Source organism: Stylophora pistillata, chromosome 3, assembly GCF_964205215.1.
Source record: "Stylophora pistillata chromosome 3, jaStyPist1.2, whole genome shotgun sequence".
Taxonomy (NCBI): Eukaryota; Metazoa; Cnidaria; class Anthozoa; order Scleractinia; family Pocilloporidae; genus Stylophora; species Stylophora pistillata.
Genome location: NC_142521.1, coordinates 29,324,285 through 29,340,095, shown reverse-complemented (window position 1 = coordinate 29,340,095; position 15,811 = coordinate 29,324,285). Strand labels below are relative to the sequence as shown.

Here is a 15,811-nt window from a genome sequence, read left to right as displayed (position 1 = left end):
AAGTTAACAATGTACCACCGAAATATTGAACTATAATATCATGGCTTTCCATTTTGTGTATTTTCGTACTACAAAGTAAAGTTTTTCCCTCGTCATTTTCACCTTTTCCCGAGCGGGTCCGTCAAAATTAAGAAGGCGTTCGTGGTCAAAACAAGACCGAGCAAGGAGTCTTGGGGTGATTTCTCCCTTACGCAAGCGCAAATTGAAAATGTACCGCCAAAATCAAAGAGAGGAATAAATTTCCTTTGTTTTGATATGTAAATTGTCGAACAAGGAGCAGATTGAACCTCGTCAAATGGCTAGTCAAAACAGCCACACCTTCCTCCTTTTGCTAGTTTCCTGTTTTGTAAGCGTGAAAGTAGTGGGAGAAGAATCGGGTAGCTCGGAAAGCGCTTCACCATCGTTATATCCCACCAATTGTTAGCTCAATTGGTAAAGCGCTGCACTAGTATCGCAGAGGTCAGTGGTTCGAATCCCGTACAGACCTGATTTTTTTCAAACGGACATCTTTGTAGTGCTGCGATTTGAAGTTTTAGCTATTTGCTTATTAGTTATGCAGTTTTACAATTGATTCCAATTATTTTTATAAAGCTAATTACCCGTTAACCATACACGTGCTTGGCAACGTTCGATACGAGTGGGAATATAAAGAGATAGCACAAGGAGTGATTGGGTCTGAGACAATTTCCTCATGAGCCAAAATATGGACGATCGACATAAATTGTTTTGACCCATTTAGAAGTTCTCGTAAACAGGAGATTAGATTGAACTGTTAGATTAAGGGCACTCGACTCTGCAGTCCACTTCAGTTTTAACTCTCTTGTAAAAAATTAAAGACCAAAGCCATACACCCAGGGAGAGTAAACTATATCACACACAGCTAAATATTTCAAGAGAACAACGAAGTTATAGTGTTAAACTACCTCAGACTTTAATTTCCCATGCCTTCATTCACTGAAATACGAAGCAGTGAGTAGGAATTCTGCTGGGTAAGTTCAATCGTTCAACATTCACTAAGATCACAGACTGTCGTCCTAAAGTAATTTTATTCCAAATTGTTAACCCCAAATCCGGCTTTTCTCTTCCTTCACTAGCATGATGGGCTAACAACATATGATGATCGTTAACCTAGCAGTGATTTATGAATATTCTAATTTCAGTATTTATCTGCAAATTGCTGACATCTTCATTAGATGATTGACCAAAAGGTTTTAGGTACCTAGGAAAGCATAAGTACAGAGCCGAAACTTGAGTTGATGGAAGAACATCATCAGTAGCGAGGTTTGCATCTTAATTTGACTCAACAGAGGGAATCCCATCTGTTCTGTAAAGGTGGCCTTACCTGCTGAGGTTCGCTCTAGTCATCCCTGCACTGGTTCATCAACAAACAACCTATCTTAATCGCCTGTGTAAATTCCCCCCTCGATACGAGGGTACAGTTAAAATGAAAAATATAGGGAGAACGGCTCCGCCTCTCATCCCAGCTTTTAATATAAAGATAGCTCGTCTCAAATCTGTTTTAAGACAAAACCACACTCAATATAACCATATTGGTTCTGTTGACATTTTAACAATCTCTTTCAATGATTATTTCCCTAGTTGGATGTTGTAACGGCACCTTCCTGCTTCAGTTAAGGTGGTTGAACACAGTTTTTGCGCGCGCTTTTGCTGATGCAATTCAACGCGCGGACAGGGACTACAAAAAACAAACATGCCGTCACTGAAGCGGTCATTTTATTTATTCAACACGTACCCGCACTATCTGTGCTATATTTCTCTCTATGGTTGGCGCAGTGTATTGAGGGCTTTAATCTTTTATTACAAAGATATGTTAGAAAAGTTAACGGTGCAAAGAACCCAGCAATTCTCAGCTTTTTTGTCGTTACCGAAAGAACCCTGTTAAATGCAGCGCATGCGTAGTAAGTAAAAAAAATTGCGATTGAATGGAAAATTGCTTTCTCGGAAATATGCCTATTTCTTGAGAACCACTCATTAGAATTTCACGAAATTTGGCACCAAAATACTTTAGGAAATTAGCAACTGGAGTATTCAAAAAATTTAATTTTAAACAAAGGAAATTCTAGAAAATCGAGTGAACCTTCAACAAGAGATAATTAAAGATCTCTCTGTTAAATTGTTAGCAAAATGGTGTTAACTTGTGAGTATCGTTACAAGCTCGTTGCATGCAAATCATAAAGAAAATCTAATGACTAGATTTTCTACGGAGAAAAAAACCGATTTTAATTGCCTGTTTATATCTATTCATGTCGCCATGGCAACGGCACATACGTCAGCTTAACTATCAAAAAAACAAAGTTTGTGTTGTTAACTTGCTTGCTGCCAGTTTTGGCGACCGAGAGATCAAGGGTTTTAGAGAAAAGGGTGAAAGAAACAAAGGTATCAAAAACTGTGTTCAGCCACCTTAAGGTTACTGCTTTCATTGTAGTGACATGCGCACTTAGCTGTAATTTGGAAGCCCGAAGAGCTATTAACAATTAATTCTATCGTGGAGATTACGAGTGAAATTAAGTCTTACGTTTACGAGATAATTATGATATCCCATTCTAATAATCGTTCGTTTTCTAGGGACCTCTGTATGTGAGTGAATAATACAAGACGCACTTGAAATTTCATCAATAACAGATTTCGTTTGGTTTAATGAGAAATCCTTTTACACAGTCATGTTTAATGCACTCTCTTCTTTGAAAGCTCTACTTTTCAAAACGCAGTTCCATTTCTGGAAATATGGAGGTTCGGACCCCCCTAAAAGGGGTCAAATCGTGTGAAAACAATTGCAAGTGAAGAATTTCACATCACACAGCTGATAATAAAAGAAAAAATTCACAAAGCTAACTGGCCTGCTCCCAGTTGGCTTGTTAGCTCAATTGGTAGAGCGCTGCACTGGTATCGCAGAGGTCAGTGGTTCGAGTCCCGTACAGGCCTGATTTTTTTCAGGTCTGGTTTTCGCTATTGCATAAATAGCGCTAACTACTGCGAGGATCGTGCATCATACGTATCTAATACCGCAGTTCAAAATATATGAACTTCATATATTCATTGTATCTCAAAGCTAACTCCGCCGTTGCGAAATGCTATTGTTTTATTTTTTTTTTTTTTTTCTTTAGTATTTTACATTACAGTGTTCTGCAAGACAGTTCAGTTAAATAAAATTTACAAAGTTGTCAAACACAACGGTTAAAAGTATGCATAATTTCGTTCTCTTCCCGGCTCAACTTCTTGTTCTTTCTTATTATATATTACGTGATAAAATCTCTTTCTTGAGGCTTAAAAACGGCCCTTTACCAATGGCTCTACAGCCAGGAGCGCAGAGTCAACTCGAACAACAACATCATCGTTGTTTAAGACAGGAATCACTCAACTAAAGGAACTTTTCCAGGAGTGAATAAAAACAAACGTCTCAAATCTAAAACACTCCAAGTCCCGAGTCTCATACCACCTTAAGTATTAGGCCTGTCGATCACGGCGACTCCCGCATAACTACGGCCTATCGTCATAAAGGTTGACAACAAGCCCCACTGGTCTGTCCGTGGGTTGTAAACTTCAACAGAAAACAGATTACTGGAGCCGTCGTCGCCTCCGACAACAAAAAGTAAGCCATTAACCGAGGCGACACCAGCGTTCCTACGGCACATGCTCATGTCGCTTACTGGCCGCCATTGGTTCACATCCGGGTTAAAACATTCTACGCTTTTCCGCACGTGCGGCCCGTCGTGTCCGCCAATAGCGTACAAGAGCCCATCGGCTACACCCACTCCTGCTCCACTCCTTCGCGTGCTCATCTCGGCCATTAGACACCACTCGTTTGAGTTTGGATTGTAACACTCAACTGAGCTCAGGCAATGTCTCGACGCGCCGTCGTACCCGCCGACGGCGTAAAGCAGACCGTTAAGGACGCCTACACCGACGCTGCTTCTTCGGGTGCTCATCGGACAAATGGATCGCCATTCGTTTATCTTCGGATCATACACTTCGCAAGTGTTGAGTCCCGTTGTACCGTCAAATCCTCCTATAGCGTATAGCAATCCATTCATAACTGCCGCACCAAGTGTGCTGCGCCGCGCTTCCATAGAAGCTACGGGACGCCACTGGTCTTTCCCAGGATCGTAGCAGTCGACTGTGCGAACGCGCAGGGAACCGTTAAAGCCACCAACTGCATAAACGAGCCCGTCTAATACGGCTACTCCGGCACGGCAACGACGAGAGTTCATCTCGGCAACAGCGTACCAGTTCTCTCCTTTGAAATCGTAACATTCCACGCTGAGAGTGAAACAAAGCAAGTACTATTTACATGTAAGTCTAAGATTGCCGAAAATTATTGTACACATATGCACTAACTCGGCATGAAACGGTCACTTGTTCACTTTCTTACCTTCGTATAGCCTTGGGCGCCTGGCCTCCTACGACATACATCACTTTAGGCAATCCAATCGGTGTCCTGGGACGAGTTCTCGGTGACTGTACGGATGACCGCTGTTCATTGCTTAGCAGGTGATATTTCATAGCTTCGATGAGAAAATCTTTGCACATGTTATTGTTTTTAACCAGCGTTTCTGTCTCCACACGACTCACGAGGTATTCACGTGACAACAGAGGGAGCCGCACGTGCTCCATGAGTTGTGCCAGGCAGTCCTGCCTATGTTCAGGGTCGTAATTCACCCAAGTAACCACAGCCTCGAAAACCTTCAGTACAACACAAACACACATGTTTAAGTCTTCATGCTTTGAAACGACTAAAAGAACAAAAGTGATGTACGAATTTCGGAAAGATTTCCGTATAACCCCATAGCAATCAAAAACAAAGCCGTAGTCCCAAAGGTAATCTGTTGTTTTGCCTCTGTTTTCTTTTATCCATAAATTGTATGCATAATGAAGTATGGGGTTATACGGAAATCTTGTCCGAATTTCCTCTTTCTCCACTATTCAAGTGTCAACACACTAAAGCTATATGAGCTAATCAGGGAAGCGTATGAAGTATATGAAGCAAGTACACTGTATATGAAAAATAACAAGTTCGCGATTTATCCAAGGTATCAAATTGAACTAAAAAAACAAACACACAATATTTAACCTCTTTACACCCTGACTTCAGTTTTCAAGTTCTAAATATTGCTCTCCATAGGTTTTCTATGGTACATGTACTTCGTTATCAACCTTTTAACTCTCAACATCAGTATGCATATTCTCCATACTCTTCTCTTTACATTTCCTAGGGTTTTGACAAGGAGAATTTGTTTAACAATCTAGACCTTCTTTAGTTGGTGATAATTTCTTTTGTAAGGAGAAATTGGACATGTTACTCTTACGGGGTCACATGGTTAAAGGGTCTCTTGTTACCCAGGGCCGGGTTTAACTAAACCCCAGATAAGTGTAAATTTTAAATTTAGTGTTATACCTCTACAAAGGCACCTTTCTTTTGTATTTTTTCCCATTAGTTCTGGATTATATTGAGATAAAATCCAACAAAACCTTAGCTCTAATACACACTCCTCTCCATGACAAATCAAAGCCAAGGTTGACTTTTAATCCTAGATTGACAAAATTAACCCTCTCTTGAACAATCCAACCCAGGAGTACAAATGGGTACAGTCAGGGAGACCTCAAGTATTGTTTGTAAAGGGGGAGGGGAGAGAGAATGCAATGGAGTAGCATCCTGTTGAAAAGGATTTGCAATTCTCCTAACTGGTCACCTCTTACAGAAACTAGGATGCAGTCTAGCAGTTAAGGGACTCATTTGCATATACAGACTTAAGCTCTTTATCCCCTAAGAGGGATTGACATCTAATTTCTCCTTACCATATCACCTCTGAATCAAACATTAAGGTCAGGAGAATAAAGGAAATGATCATCAACTAAAGAAGCTATTGATTGTTAAACAAATTCTCCTTGTTCATACCACAGATTGTGTGCAGAGAACAGTATGAATGGAATATGCCAACTGATATTAAGATGTAAAGGGTTCAAAAGTATTCTAATATTTTCATATAGTACCTTCTCTTCTGAGGGAACTGTAAGCTGGTCACTGCAGACAAGTTCTTCTACTTGAATGGTTGGCAGGGCTAGAAATTCATCGGCCTGAACAACCTCACTAAAATGTTTCTCCGCAAAGGAGTGAGCGGCAATCATTAAATCACTGCAGGAATGCATGTCAGCAAAGGCTCTGATTCCTAAGCAGTTTGTGGAGTGGAGTTGGGCCTTAAGAAATTCACAGCATGCATCTCGGACATCTGTTAGCTGAAGAAGATTGGCAGCTGGAAGCAGAACCTACATGAAAATGAAAAAAATTTTAAGGAACTTTCAGGCACAAGCTTCAAATGCAATTACCACAGAATATTCAAAACAAAGATGACCATACAGAATGGTTGATGCTTTTGTGTACGCTACTTTATTTACAATCTTGTCTTCAAATATGTCAAAAAATTGACAACAGAAACTGCTCTTTTGAAAACAACATACTCAGTAATCTGGCCACATCTAAGAAGCCACAAATCATGCTGCAGAGACCACTGGATTCATTGTTAGGAAAAATCACTGTTTGAGTCAAGAGTACCAATCAAAGAGATCCTTAAGAGACAAAAAGAGTAAAGAGAGGGTTCACTGGGCTATGGATAAGAGGCCAAGTTGTTGGCCAAGATTCCAAAGGCAGAGCCCAGAGATGAATTTACAGCACAATTGGTGATACAGCACTTTAAGGTAGGTTGGTTTCTTACTGGGATCTCAAAATCTGGTCAGTGACATAATTACTGTATACTGATTAATAGTTGAGATAAAATAACATGGTGTCAAAAGCATTCTTTACCTTTACATACACTTTAGGGCTTACATAATTTTATTGGTTTTAAAAACAGCAATAAATCATCACCTGAACATTATCCTCGGTGACTTCAATCTCAGCTGTATACACATATTGCACCAAAAGTTCAAGTGCATGGCTGTCAATTTCACGCATTGTTACCACAGTCTGTCGACTTTCTGACAGCTCCCCAGTAAACATTGCAAGAAAATAAGGACTTGATGACGCAAGGACAACCCTGTGTGCTGGAATTTCACTTCCTGCTGCTTTTAACAAAACATCACACAACTGGTTTTGTTCACGCAGGGTGTTCATAACCTGGAAAGATTTGTTGTGACATTCTGGACTTCTGTAAGGGGGAATCACTACTTTTTCTTCTGGTTGAGGAATTTGTTCTGTTTCTAGGAGAAATAAAAAAAACCATTTTAGTTAATGTTAAAACAATGTGATTGTTAATTCTCCTCCTCTAGCCCCTTCAAATTTCCTAGCAAATTAGTTATGAGAATTGACGCTAGATCAAGATAACAACTTCTACCTGATAAGTTTGAATATTCTCAATACCTGTTCCCTGGATAATGTATGGAAATCATACAGAGAAGTTACAAGTTGATCAATTTCAGGGTAAACATGTTAAGTGTAGACATCAAGAAGCAAGAATCATGGCAGTTGAGTCAGGTTACTGCCCCAGACTCTGAAACTCGGTCCTTATCAAAGTCATTGTATTGTGTTACTTAGAAAGCCATATCATTCCCAAAGTGCCTTTTTTTTCTTAAGCAGGATTTTCATTTAGAAAAGTAGAGGACGAGAACAATGTCAAGTGACCAAACAATACTCTGTTCATTTCTTAACCCTTCCCTCAGTGCTAACTTTTGCTGTCAGCTACATAACTCTTGTGAGGTTACTTTGGAAAATTTGGCATTGGATCAACTTATAATTCCCCTAATTGATATATCTTTTTTCATTCTCGTTCGCTTGATGTTGTATTGTTATTGTACGGATAAATTCTGTTTTGGACAATTATGGAAGTCGAAGGGTAAAAGAAAACCCTGGTACATGCCATTTTAAAGAACTGGTCTGGCTTTTTTGAGTAATGGATAAAACTTTTCAGTAGATATTGGAGCAAACCTACAGGATAGCAATTCATTCCTTACACTGCACAAATCAGTATAAACATGTTAGTTACTGCACAGGAAGTCAATATGGGAAAAAAACTGTTCCCCAGTTGTAATGAATTCACACAAAGGCCACACTCAACAATAGGGGCACAGTCTTTTCCCATCTAGACAGACCTTGACTGGTTATTAAATCAATTTTTCTTTTTCCTCCTACAATAGTCTACTTTTTTTCTGCTTTGTCACAAACAGCGCCAAAAAAAAATCCGCAGCAAGGTCTATATTGTTTAAAGCCAGACAGATAACAAGTGCAGGATTACCCAATCAAACTGAAGAATTTAAGATTGAAGCCCACAGGAGATGCTTTGGGGAAAAAAGATAGTTGTTACTCATAACACAACTTATGAGTAACAACAAAGTATCTTCCATTCACAAAATTTAACAGTTACACAATGAGTTGTGGGATACTTGATTTGTGTTTACATTGTGTATTACAAATTTGTCAAGGAGATTGACAGAAAATTGGAACCCTTTCTTCTGTTCATAACAAGTCATTTTAAATTTTGAGTCCCCCAAGGAAACCAACATTCCTCGACCATGTTTCCACCCCTGATTATCAGTAAAAAGAAAAAAAACATTGCATATACTCTCACACAAAGCTTTGCGATACATCTCTGTGAAAATCAACGCATGAAAAACATTACTGACATTTCGATTTGCAATTACTTCTATTAAAATTCCAAAAACATGGAACACCCCTTACTTCAATGAAATGCAAACATATCTGCTTAATTAAAGCTTCTATATTTGTCCGTTCGACATAATTTCGTGTAAACGATCGAACGAAAACATTTTTAGCAGTGTGTAAACCAATTCACGCTTTACGGAAAGTCAACCACACAGTTTTCAAGACAAGAATTCTTGGTAGGAAATGAAAAAGATCGCCGTTTAGCATTGCTGTCATATCATTAACAGCTAATGTGCAGTAATATTAAAATACTCGCTGCATTTGCGAGTTCCAATAAGACTTCAGTGTCACCAAGAATATTTTTAGCAAAGAAAGCTATGGTAGTTTATACTCACCAAAGTTAGTTTCCTTCGACATGGCTGTGGTATATATATTACTCAAAATGTGCTTTCCTTGATGAATGTAACCTTTGTAAGCTGCTAAATTGCCAAAAAAAAAATACCAGAAGATCGAAGCGAGATACAGATCGGTAGCAGTAAATTGCGAACAGATGTATGTATGGATTGAAAAAGTTAAAAAAGAAGTGAGTTCCTCATGATGCTAGATCTTTGCTTTCCTCCGAGCTTTCTGTGTTTTGTTCTTAAGATCACACAGAATTAAACCGTGATCAAAAAGACAAGATGTTTTCAAATTAATATTTGCGCTGGAGTTTTCGCCGCAGTCACTTGAAAGGCACTTTCTTGTCGGCCCGGTTACTCAGCTTCAATCAAACATCCAAAAGCATTTGTCAGGGGAGGGGAGAGGGCCGCTGTCAGCCACAGGTAAGGGCGAGGCATTAGCGGCGGATTAGGAGAGTGCAGCATAAAAATCGGCAAGATATCCAATCTCGTGATCTTTCCACACAACCTTTCATTAGCATCGCGCTTAGCAAAATAATATGTTGTAAAACTTACTTTGAACAGCCCCTGCCTGTGAATGAGAAGCTCATCAGTCAACGGCAGCAGTCCTTCATTAAACTAGATAGCATTTATATAGGAAATTAGACAAGTTTATTTTGTCTGTGGGATCCCAATTGAATGCTAAGCTGGAAGATTTAGACTGTGCCGAGAAAAAAAAAAAACAGAGTAGGTCACAGTTCCACCCCCATTTCATTGAAAGGAATTAATAGAACTATTAGCTCAAACTTAATTTTTCTCATGAAAAAGTGGTCCAATTTTATCTCTTCAGCCCCTTCTGTAAGCTAACTGTAACACATTCAGTGGTCAGATTCCAATCTTGCAGCTAAAAAAATAATTAAATAAATAAAATCACCTAAAAAGCAGTCTTACTTGATGGAAATAGTATAATTCCTGAATTAACACTTTTAGTCCTTCACGTGACTGAGATCTACTTGCTTGCAGGATCACTTCTGAATCAAACATTAGGGTCATAAGAATATTGAAAATTATTGCAAACTAAAGAAGTTCGTGATTGTTAAATAAATTCTCCTTGCCAGTACCATGGCAAATGTATAAGGAACAATATAAAGAATATAGAAATAATTTGGATATATCAACAAAGTTGAAATGGTAAATTGGCCACCGTAACAATTACAAAAGCTGACATTTCGAGCATTAGCCCTTTGTCATCGTTACGGGGGCCAATTTACCATTTCAACTTTGTTGATATATCCAAATTATTTCGTTACTCCCACTGACGCAGCCCCAAACAGTTTCTTTCGAAACTATCGGCCTTTATTAATTTGGAGAATATAGATATTGATGCAAGTGTGTAAAGGATTAAACTATCAGTAGTTTGGACCTTTCTCCCCAATGCAAGTGAATAAGGGTATTGTGGACTAAAAAAGACAAAGAGATCTATATGCTACTGATCTCTCATTTGTATTGACTAGTATTCGGACAAGTATGGTCTAAACTGCCTCAATTCTTTTTTTCTTTAGATCTGAACTTATAAGAAAACTGAAATGTCAGACAAAAATCAGTTTTTCAAATGATGTTCACTCAACCATTCTGGCCTTTAGTTCTGCAAGAAAAACAAAAGATCACACACAAAAAAATTATCATAACACACCCATGTACAGAATGACAGTTTTCCATTTCTTGAGGAACGCAATCCTTTTATCACAAAACAAAAACCATTAATAGCTACAAATAGCCTTTTTATTGTCGTTAGCCTATGACTCAATAGTTTTTCAAACAACTCCAGAAACTGTCTGCCTTAAAATGATGCGTCCTTTAACCCACTGCTCCAATCTGATAGCAAACTCATTTCCCTATGACTTTCATCAAAAATGGTAAATTATACAAGAAAGTCTTGGGTAAGTCTAAGATAAAAAATTAAATAGAGTGATGGTGGTAAGTCTATTTTGGTCTGCTAGCAAGCATTTCTCTGATATTATCTTCATGTTCTTTGACACTTCTTTGAAGATATTCTTTATTAGCCTAGAGAAATAAGGAAACAGTAGATGTAAATACACAGATGCAGTATAAGGACAACAAGAGAAGTTTATATAAATCAAGTGCAGGCCAAGATCCAGATTAATAATATCACAAATTTCATAATGCACATGCATCAACTGGGAACATTTGCCACCTTTCTGCCTAAAGTTTGTTTATGTTCATTAAATGCTAGCCATTAATGAATATTTTCTGTCCACTCTTCCCAAATTGAACTGAAATTTTGTGGAGAACCTGGAGCAAGGACAGGAACTGACAAAAGATTTGAATAGCAAGTAATAGCTACTGTAGTTAGTAATGAACTCCATTCTTTACTATACTAATATGATACTAATGTGATATGATGCTTATTCAAACCTTTTGGAGAGAGCTCAATTACAGGTTTGTTACAATGAGATGTTGTTAAGGTTGAGAACAGACATCGGCATTTTCTCAGGCGCCTCTGGCAGCCGCTTCAGTCCATATCGATCTCACCTTCCCACCCATCCCACCCCAGGGGAGGACATCCATCACACAGTAATCTCGTGTGTGGGAAATTAACGTCTCCTGCCCCAACCCTGCAGGAGACGGGACCTCCATTTATTCATCCCTATCCGAGAAGACTAGAATATCTAACCATTTCTTGATGTTATAGAAAGGTAGCAAATTCTTCTCAATTATTTTAAGACCTTGAGTGTTGGTCCGGCCGGGGCTCGAACCCTCGACCTCCCACACGACAGTCCAGCGCACTATCCATTGAGCTAACTGGGCGGCAGTTATATCTTTATGTACCAAACATATCCAACTTAGCCCTTTAACCCTTTCATTCCTGAGATCTTGTTAGTAATTCTCCTCACTGTTGGCCATACAATTCTTATGATATCAGTTTGAAGGACTTGGTATTGGATCAACTAATAATCCCCTGATTGATATTTTTCTGTATCCTCATCACTTGTCTGCTTGACATTGTATTTATATAGTAAGAATAATTCTATCTAGGTCACTTATGGTAGTGAAATGGTTAACTCCCTAGATCTACATAGTAATTCTCTGCACCTTTCTCCTATGTTGCTTTAGATTCTGATTCTAAGAATCTGATATTAAATCAAGCAATATCCCCTCTTTGATATTTTTTTTCTTTCTTCTTGTTATCTTCCTACTCAGAAAATGTATGGATATTGTAAGGAGAAAATCCTTGTTGATCACTCCTGCAGGTGCAAGGAGCTCACATATAAAACACAATGAAATTTATGTAAGTAAGGATGTGCCATACCTCAATGCTTTTTATCTTTTCTTCATTACTTTGGAGTTTTTGAGAAAGATCCTTTCTGATATCTGATACAGGCTGGAGGACAAACCTGTCGAGAGTAAATTAGTAAATTAGTTTTGGAAACCCATTACACCACAAGGGGGAAAAGATATTCACAGTGACATCTGCAAGTAATGTGGTATTCAAACTCACTCTGATATGGGTGACAAAACAAAGGCCAAATATCTCCCTTTATCTGCTAACATCAATATACACATTCTCCATACTGTTCTCTATACATTTCCTATGGTGTTGACAAGGAGAATTTGTTAAACAATCAAGAGCTTCTGAGACGGGTGATTATTACCTGTATTCTCATAACTTTTATGTTTGATTCAGCAGTATTAATGTATAGAGAAATTAGATGCTAGTCACAAGTCAGAGTTTAAGGGTTAATAACACAAGGAGATGTTAAAAAGCCCACAAGAAACTAAACATAGAATTTGGAGAATAACTACTAATTTGTCATTGTATTCCAAAACCATGTGTTACAGTGATCAAAATGTTGTTCAAGTGTGAAAGTTTGCTAACATGGAGAGAAATAGAAATAGAAATAGTGGTTTCTTGGCTGGTTTTTAGTAGAATTCAAAAGAGCTGGGCTTAATTGTTCAAAGGTCCCTTAGCACTAACCCAGGGTTAAATTTGAATCCAGATTTCTATATTTCTCTGTTCAAAAGCCATTTAGAGATAATTTTCCCATTTCTTGTTAGAGCATTTAAGAATAATAATTGTAGACGAATGGAATTAAACTGAATTTTCTTTTTAAGCTTTCAGATCTGAACTCAAATTTCACATTAATCCTGAGTTATCTTAACCCACCTCAGAACAACCTGACCCTGTTGCCAAGAAACCACTATTCATCCACCATCAATCAGCTATTCCTACCAAATCCAAACTCAACTTTATTCCCAACAGATGAAAACGCATTGAGGACAGATGCTCCCCGCATATTTCTGCAACACAACACCTAAACACACTCAACAACATCCTTCACCTTAACAGTTATCCAGAGAACAGTATAGAGTAATCAAAACACCCACAACACCACCAAAGAAACCCTCAACCTGCCAACACAGAAATAGTCATGCCTCAAGATCCCGTACATTTCTGAATGACTCAATCACAAGATCACTAACATCTTTAGAAAAGAAAACATCCCAGCATGCATTTCCCACAAATCCTAAATGCTCAGACAAGCCCTATCCCACACTTCAAAGTGCACAAATGTACCAGAGACAAATGCCCTATCTCTAACACCAGATTATGTTTACAACAAAATGCAGTATACCAGCTCATGTGTAACAGCTGCAATCAACAATATATTGGTAGTATGACACAATTCATTCATGACCGCATAAAAGAACATCTCAACAATGAAAACTCATCCATGAAAAAACATATCTATTCCTGCCAGAAAAAAGACATTAGAAAGTACAAGCCTACACTCAATTCCTGGGAAGAATCCAGTGAATTTGCAGACCTTCTATTTTAGTATTTTATTTTCTACGCCACTCTTTAGCACTCTTAAAGGGCTTTGTCTACAGATGGTCCATCATTAATATTAGAGCCTTATGTTCCATTCACAGTTTATTTCTATAGCTTTCATACATGGGCACATCTTTTACACATCACCATACACTTTCTTTGCCTATATAAATATCGGTTCTCCCCCATCCTAGCATTAGCACTGCACTGATGAGGCCCAGAAGGCCGAAACAGTACTGTCTGCAGTTAGATATAGCTCTTTGGCATACAAAGCTTTGCTTTCATGTCCAAATTGAGCACTCTATCTAGGATGAGTCATTGCCGTTGCAATTGCGCATGCTCGCTGGTTTACTCTAGTTTGAGCACTCTGGCATGGCTTAGACGATACCACAAAGGTTGGGTCGTTTGGGGTGACCGTCTCGGTTCTCCCCCATCCTAGCATTAGCACTGCACTGATGAGGCCCAGAAGGCCGAAACAGTACTGTCTGCAGTTAGATATAGCTCTTTGGCATACAAAGCTTTGCTTTCATGTCCAAATTGAGCACTCTATCTAGGATGAGTCATTGCCGTTGCAATTGCGCATGCTCGCTGGTTTACTCTAGTTTGAGCACTCTGGCATGGCTTAGACGATACCACAAAGGTTGGGTCGTTTGGGGTGACCGTCTCGGTTCTCCCCCATCCTAGCATTAGCACTGCACTGATGAGGCCCAGAAGGCCGAAACAGTACTGTCTGCAGTTAGATATAGCTCTTTGGCATACAAAGCTTTGCTTTCATGTCCAAATTGAGCACTCTATCTAGGATGAGTCATTGCCGTTGCAATTGCGCATGCTCGCTGGTTTACTCTAGTTTGAGCACTCTGGCATGGCTTAGACGATACCACAAAGGTTGGGTCGTTTGGGGTGACCGTCTCGGTTCTCCCCCATCCTAGCATTAGCACTGCACTGATGAGGCCCAGAAGGCCGAAACAGTACTGTCTGCAGTTAAATATATATATATATATATATATATTGCATGCCCAGAACATTTTCTTTTCCCTGATGATGCCATTGATCAGCGAAAGCTTGGATTTTAAATTTTACTTTTCGACAGCAATTTAAGGCCTCATTGGAACAGTTTGTCTGTTTTTTTTTAATTATGCTGCTGATGGACATTATGAACAATCAAGATAATGAATATGAGAGTGATCTTCGAGTGATAATCACTACTTAAGCAGTAGTGAAAATAAGGCCTACTGCTTACATAGTGTTTGTTAATGCAAAGATCGCTCTCATATTCATTTCTCTAACCACAGTTCACATATATGATTTTCATAAATTCACAAACGTTGAGTCAAGATAAGGCAAGAGTTCCATATAACCCCATACATTAATTATGCATAGAGTGTTGCAAAGAAACCTTTATATTTAGTCGTTATGAAATGGAATGCATCATTAATGTATGGGGTTAGATGGAACTCTTTCCCAAGATAATACTTACATTCTTCCTACTGCTTGGTAAGTAGGTATATCAGAAGGCAATGACGCTAGTTCTTGGTCTGTCAATTTGGCATGAGCAATATTCCTTCGAAGTTGCAAAATTTGACCTTCTGCCACCTTAACACGTTGCGTGGTCTCGATCATTTTTTCTTGGAGTTCTTGAAACGCCTGCAAATCAATTGAAATACCGTTTAAAGGGAATGATTTATCCCATGAAGTTTTCTCTTGTGACAAGAGAAGCAGGGAGGTTGGAGGAAATATAACACTTGCCCCCATCCTAAAAGGAGATTTTAAGAATTTTTCAAATCTTTGACTCCACGTCCTTGCCTAAACTATTGCTAATAAGGTTATGAGTAAAGAATGAGAATATAGATGCATCTACCTTTCGTAGCTCTTGATCAAACGTAGTCGCCATTTTGAAAATACACCTAATCGAGTAGATCCTGGAAACTAAATTACTGCGTGTGCGCTGAACTGAAGTACCGCTTGAACGAT

The 15,811-nt window shown here is 38.8% G+C and overlaps 2 protein-coding genes across 2 annotated transcripts; both read right to left on the bottom strand.

Annotated features, from left to right (window-relative positions):
- Positions 1 to 2,622: 2,622 nt before the first annotated feature.
- On the bottom strand, positions 2,623 to 9,507 carry LOC111344907 (kelch-like protein 2). Its single transcript, XM_022952178.2, has 5 exons — positions 9,007 to 9,507; positions 6,881 to 7,212; positions 6,010 to 6,282; positions 4,391 to 4,701; positions 2,623 to 4,278 (listed from the first exon to the last, which is right to left on the bottom strand). Exons 1-5 carry the CDS (start codon positions 9,026 to 9,028, stop codon positions 3,459 to 3,461), a joined length of 1,758 nt encoding a protein of 585 aa, XP_022807913.2. The 5' UTR covers positions 9,029 to 9,507; the 3' UTR covers positions 2,623 to 3,458.
- A 965-nt stretch (positions 9,508 to 10,472) lies between these two features.
- LOC111344910 (prefoldin subunit 1) lies at positions 10,473 to 15,808 on the bottom strand. The gene is made up of 4 exons (XM_022952180.2): positions 15,699 to 15,808; positions 15,318 to 15,484; positions 12,320 to 12,404; positions 10,473 to 11,052 (listed from the first exon to the last, which is right to left on the bottom strand). Exons 1-4 carry the CDS (start codon positions 15,729 to 15,731, stop codon positions 10,972 to 10,974), a joined length of 366 nt encoding a protein of 121 aa, XP_022807915.2. The 5' UTR covers positions 15,732 to 15,808; the 3' UTR covers positions 10,473 to 10,971.
- Positions 15,809 to 15,811: the final 3 nt, after the last annotated feature.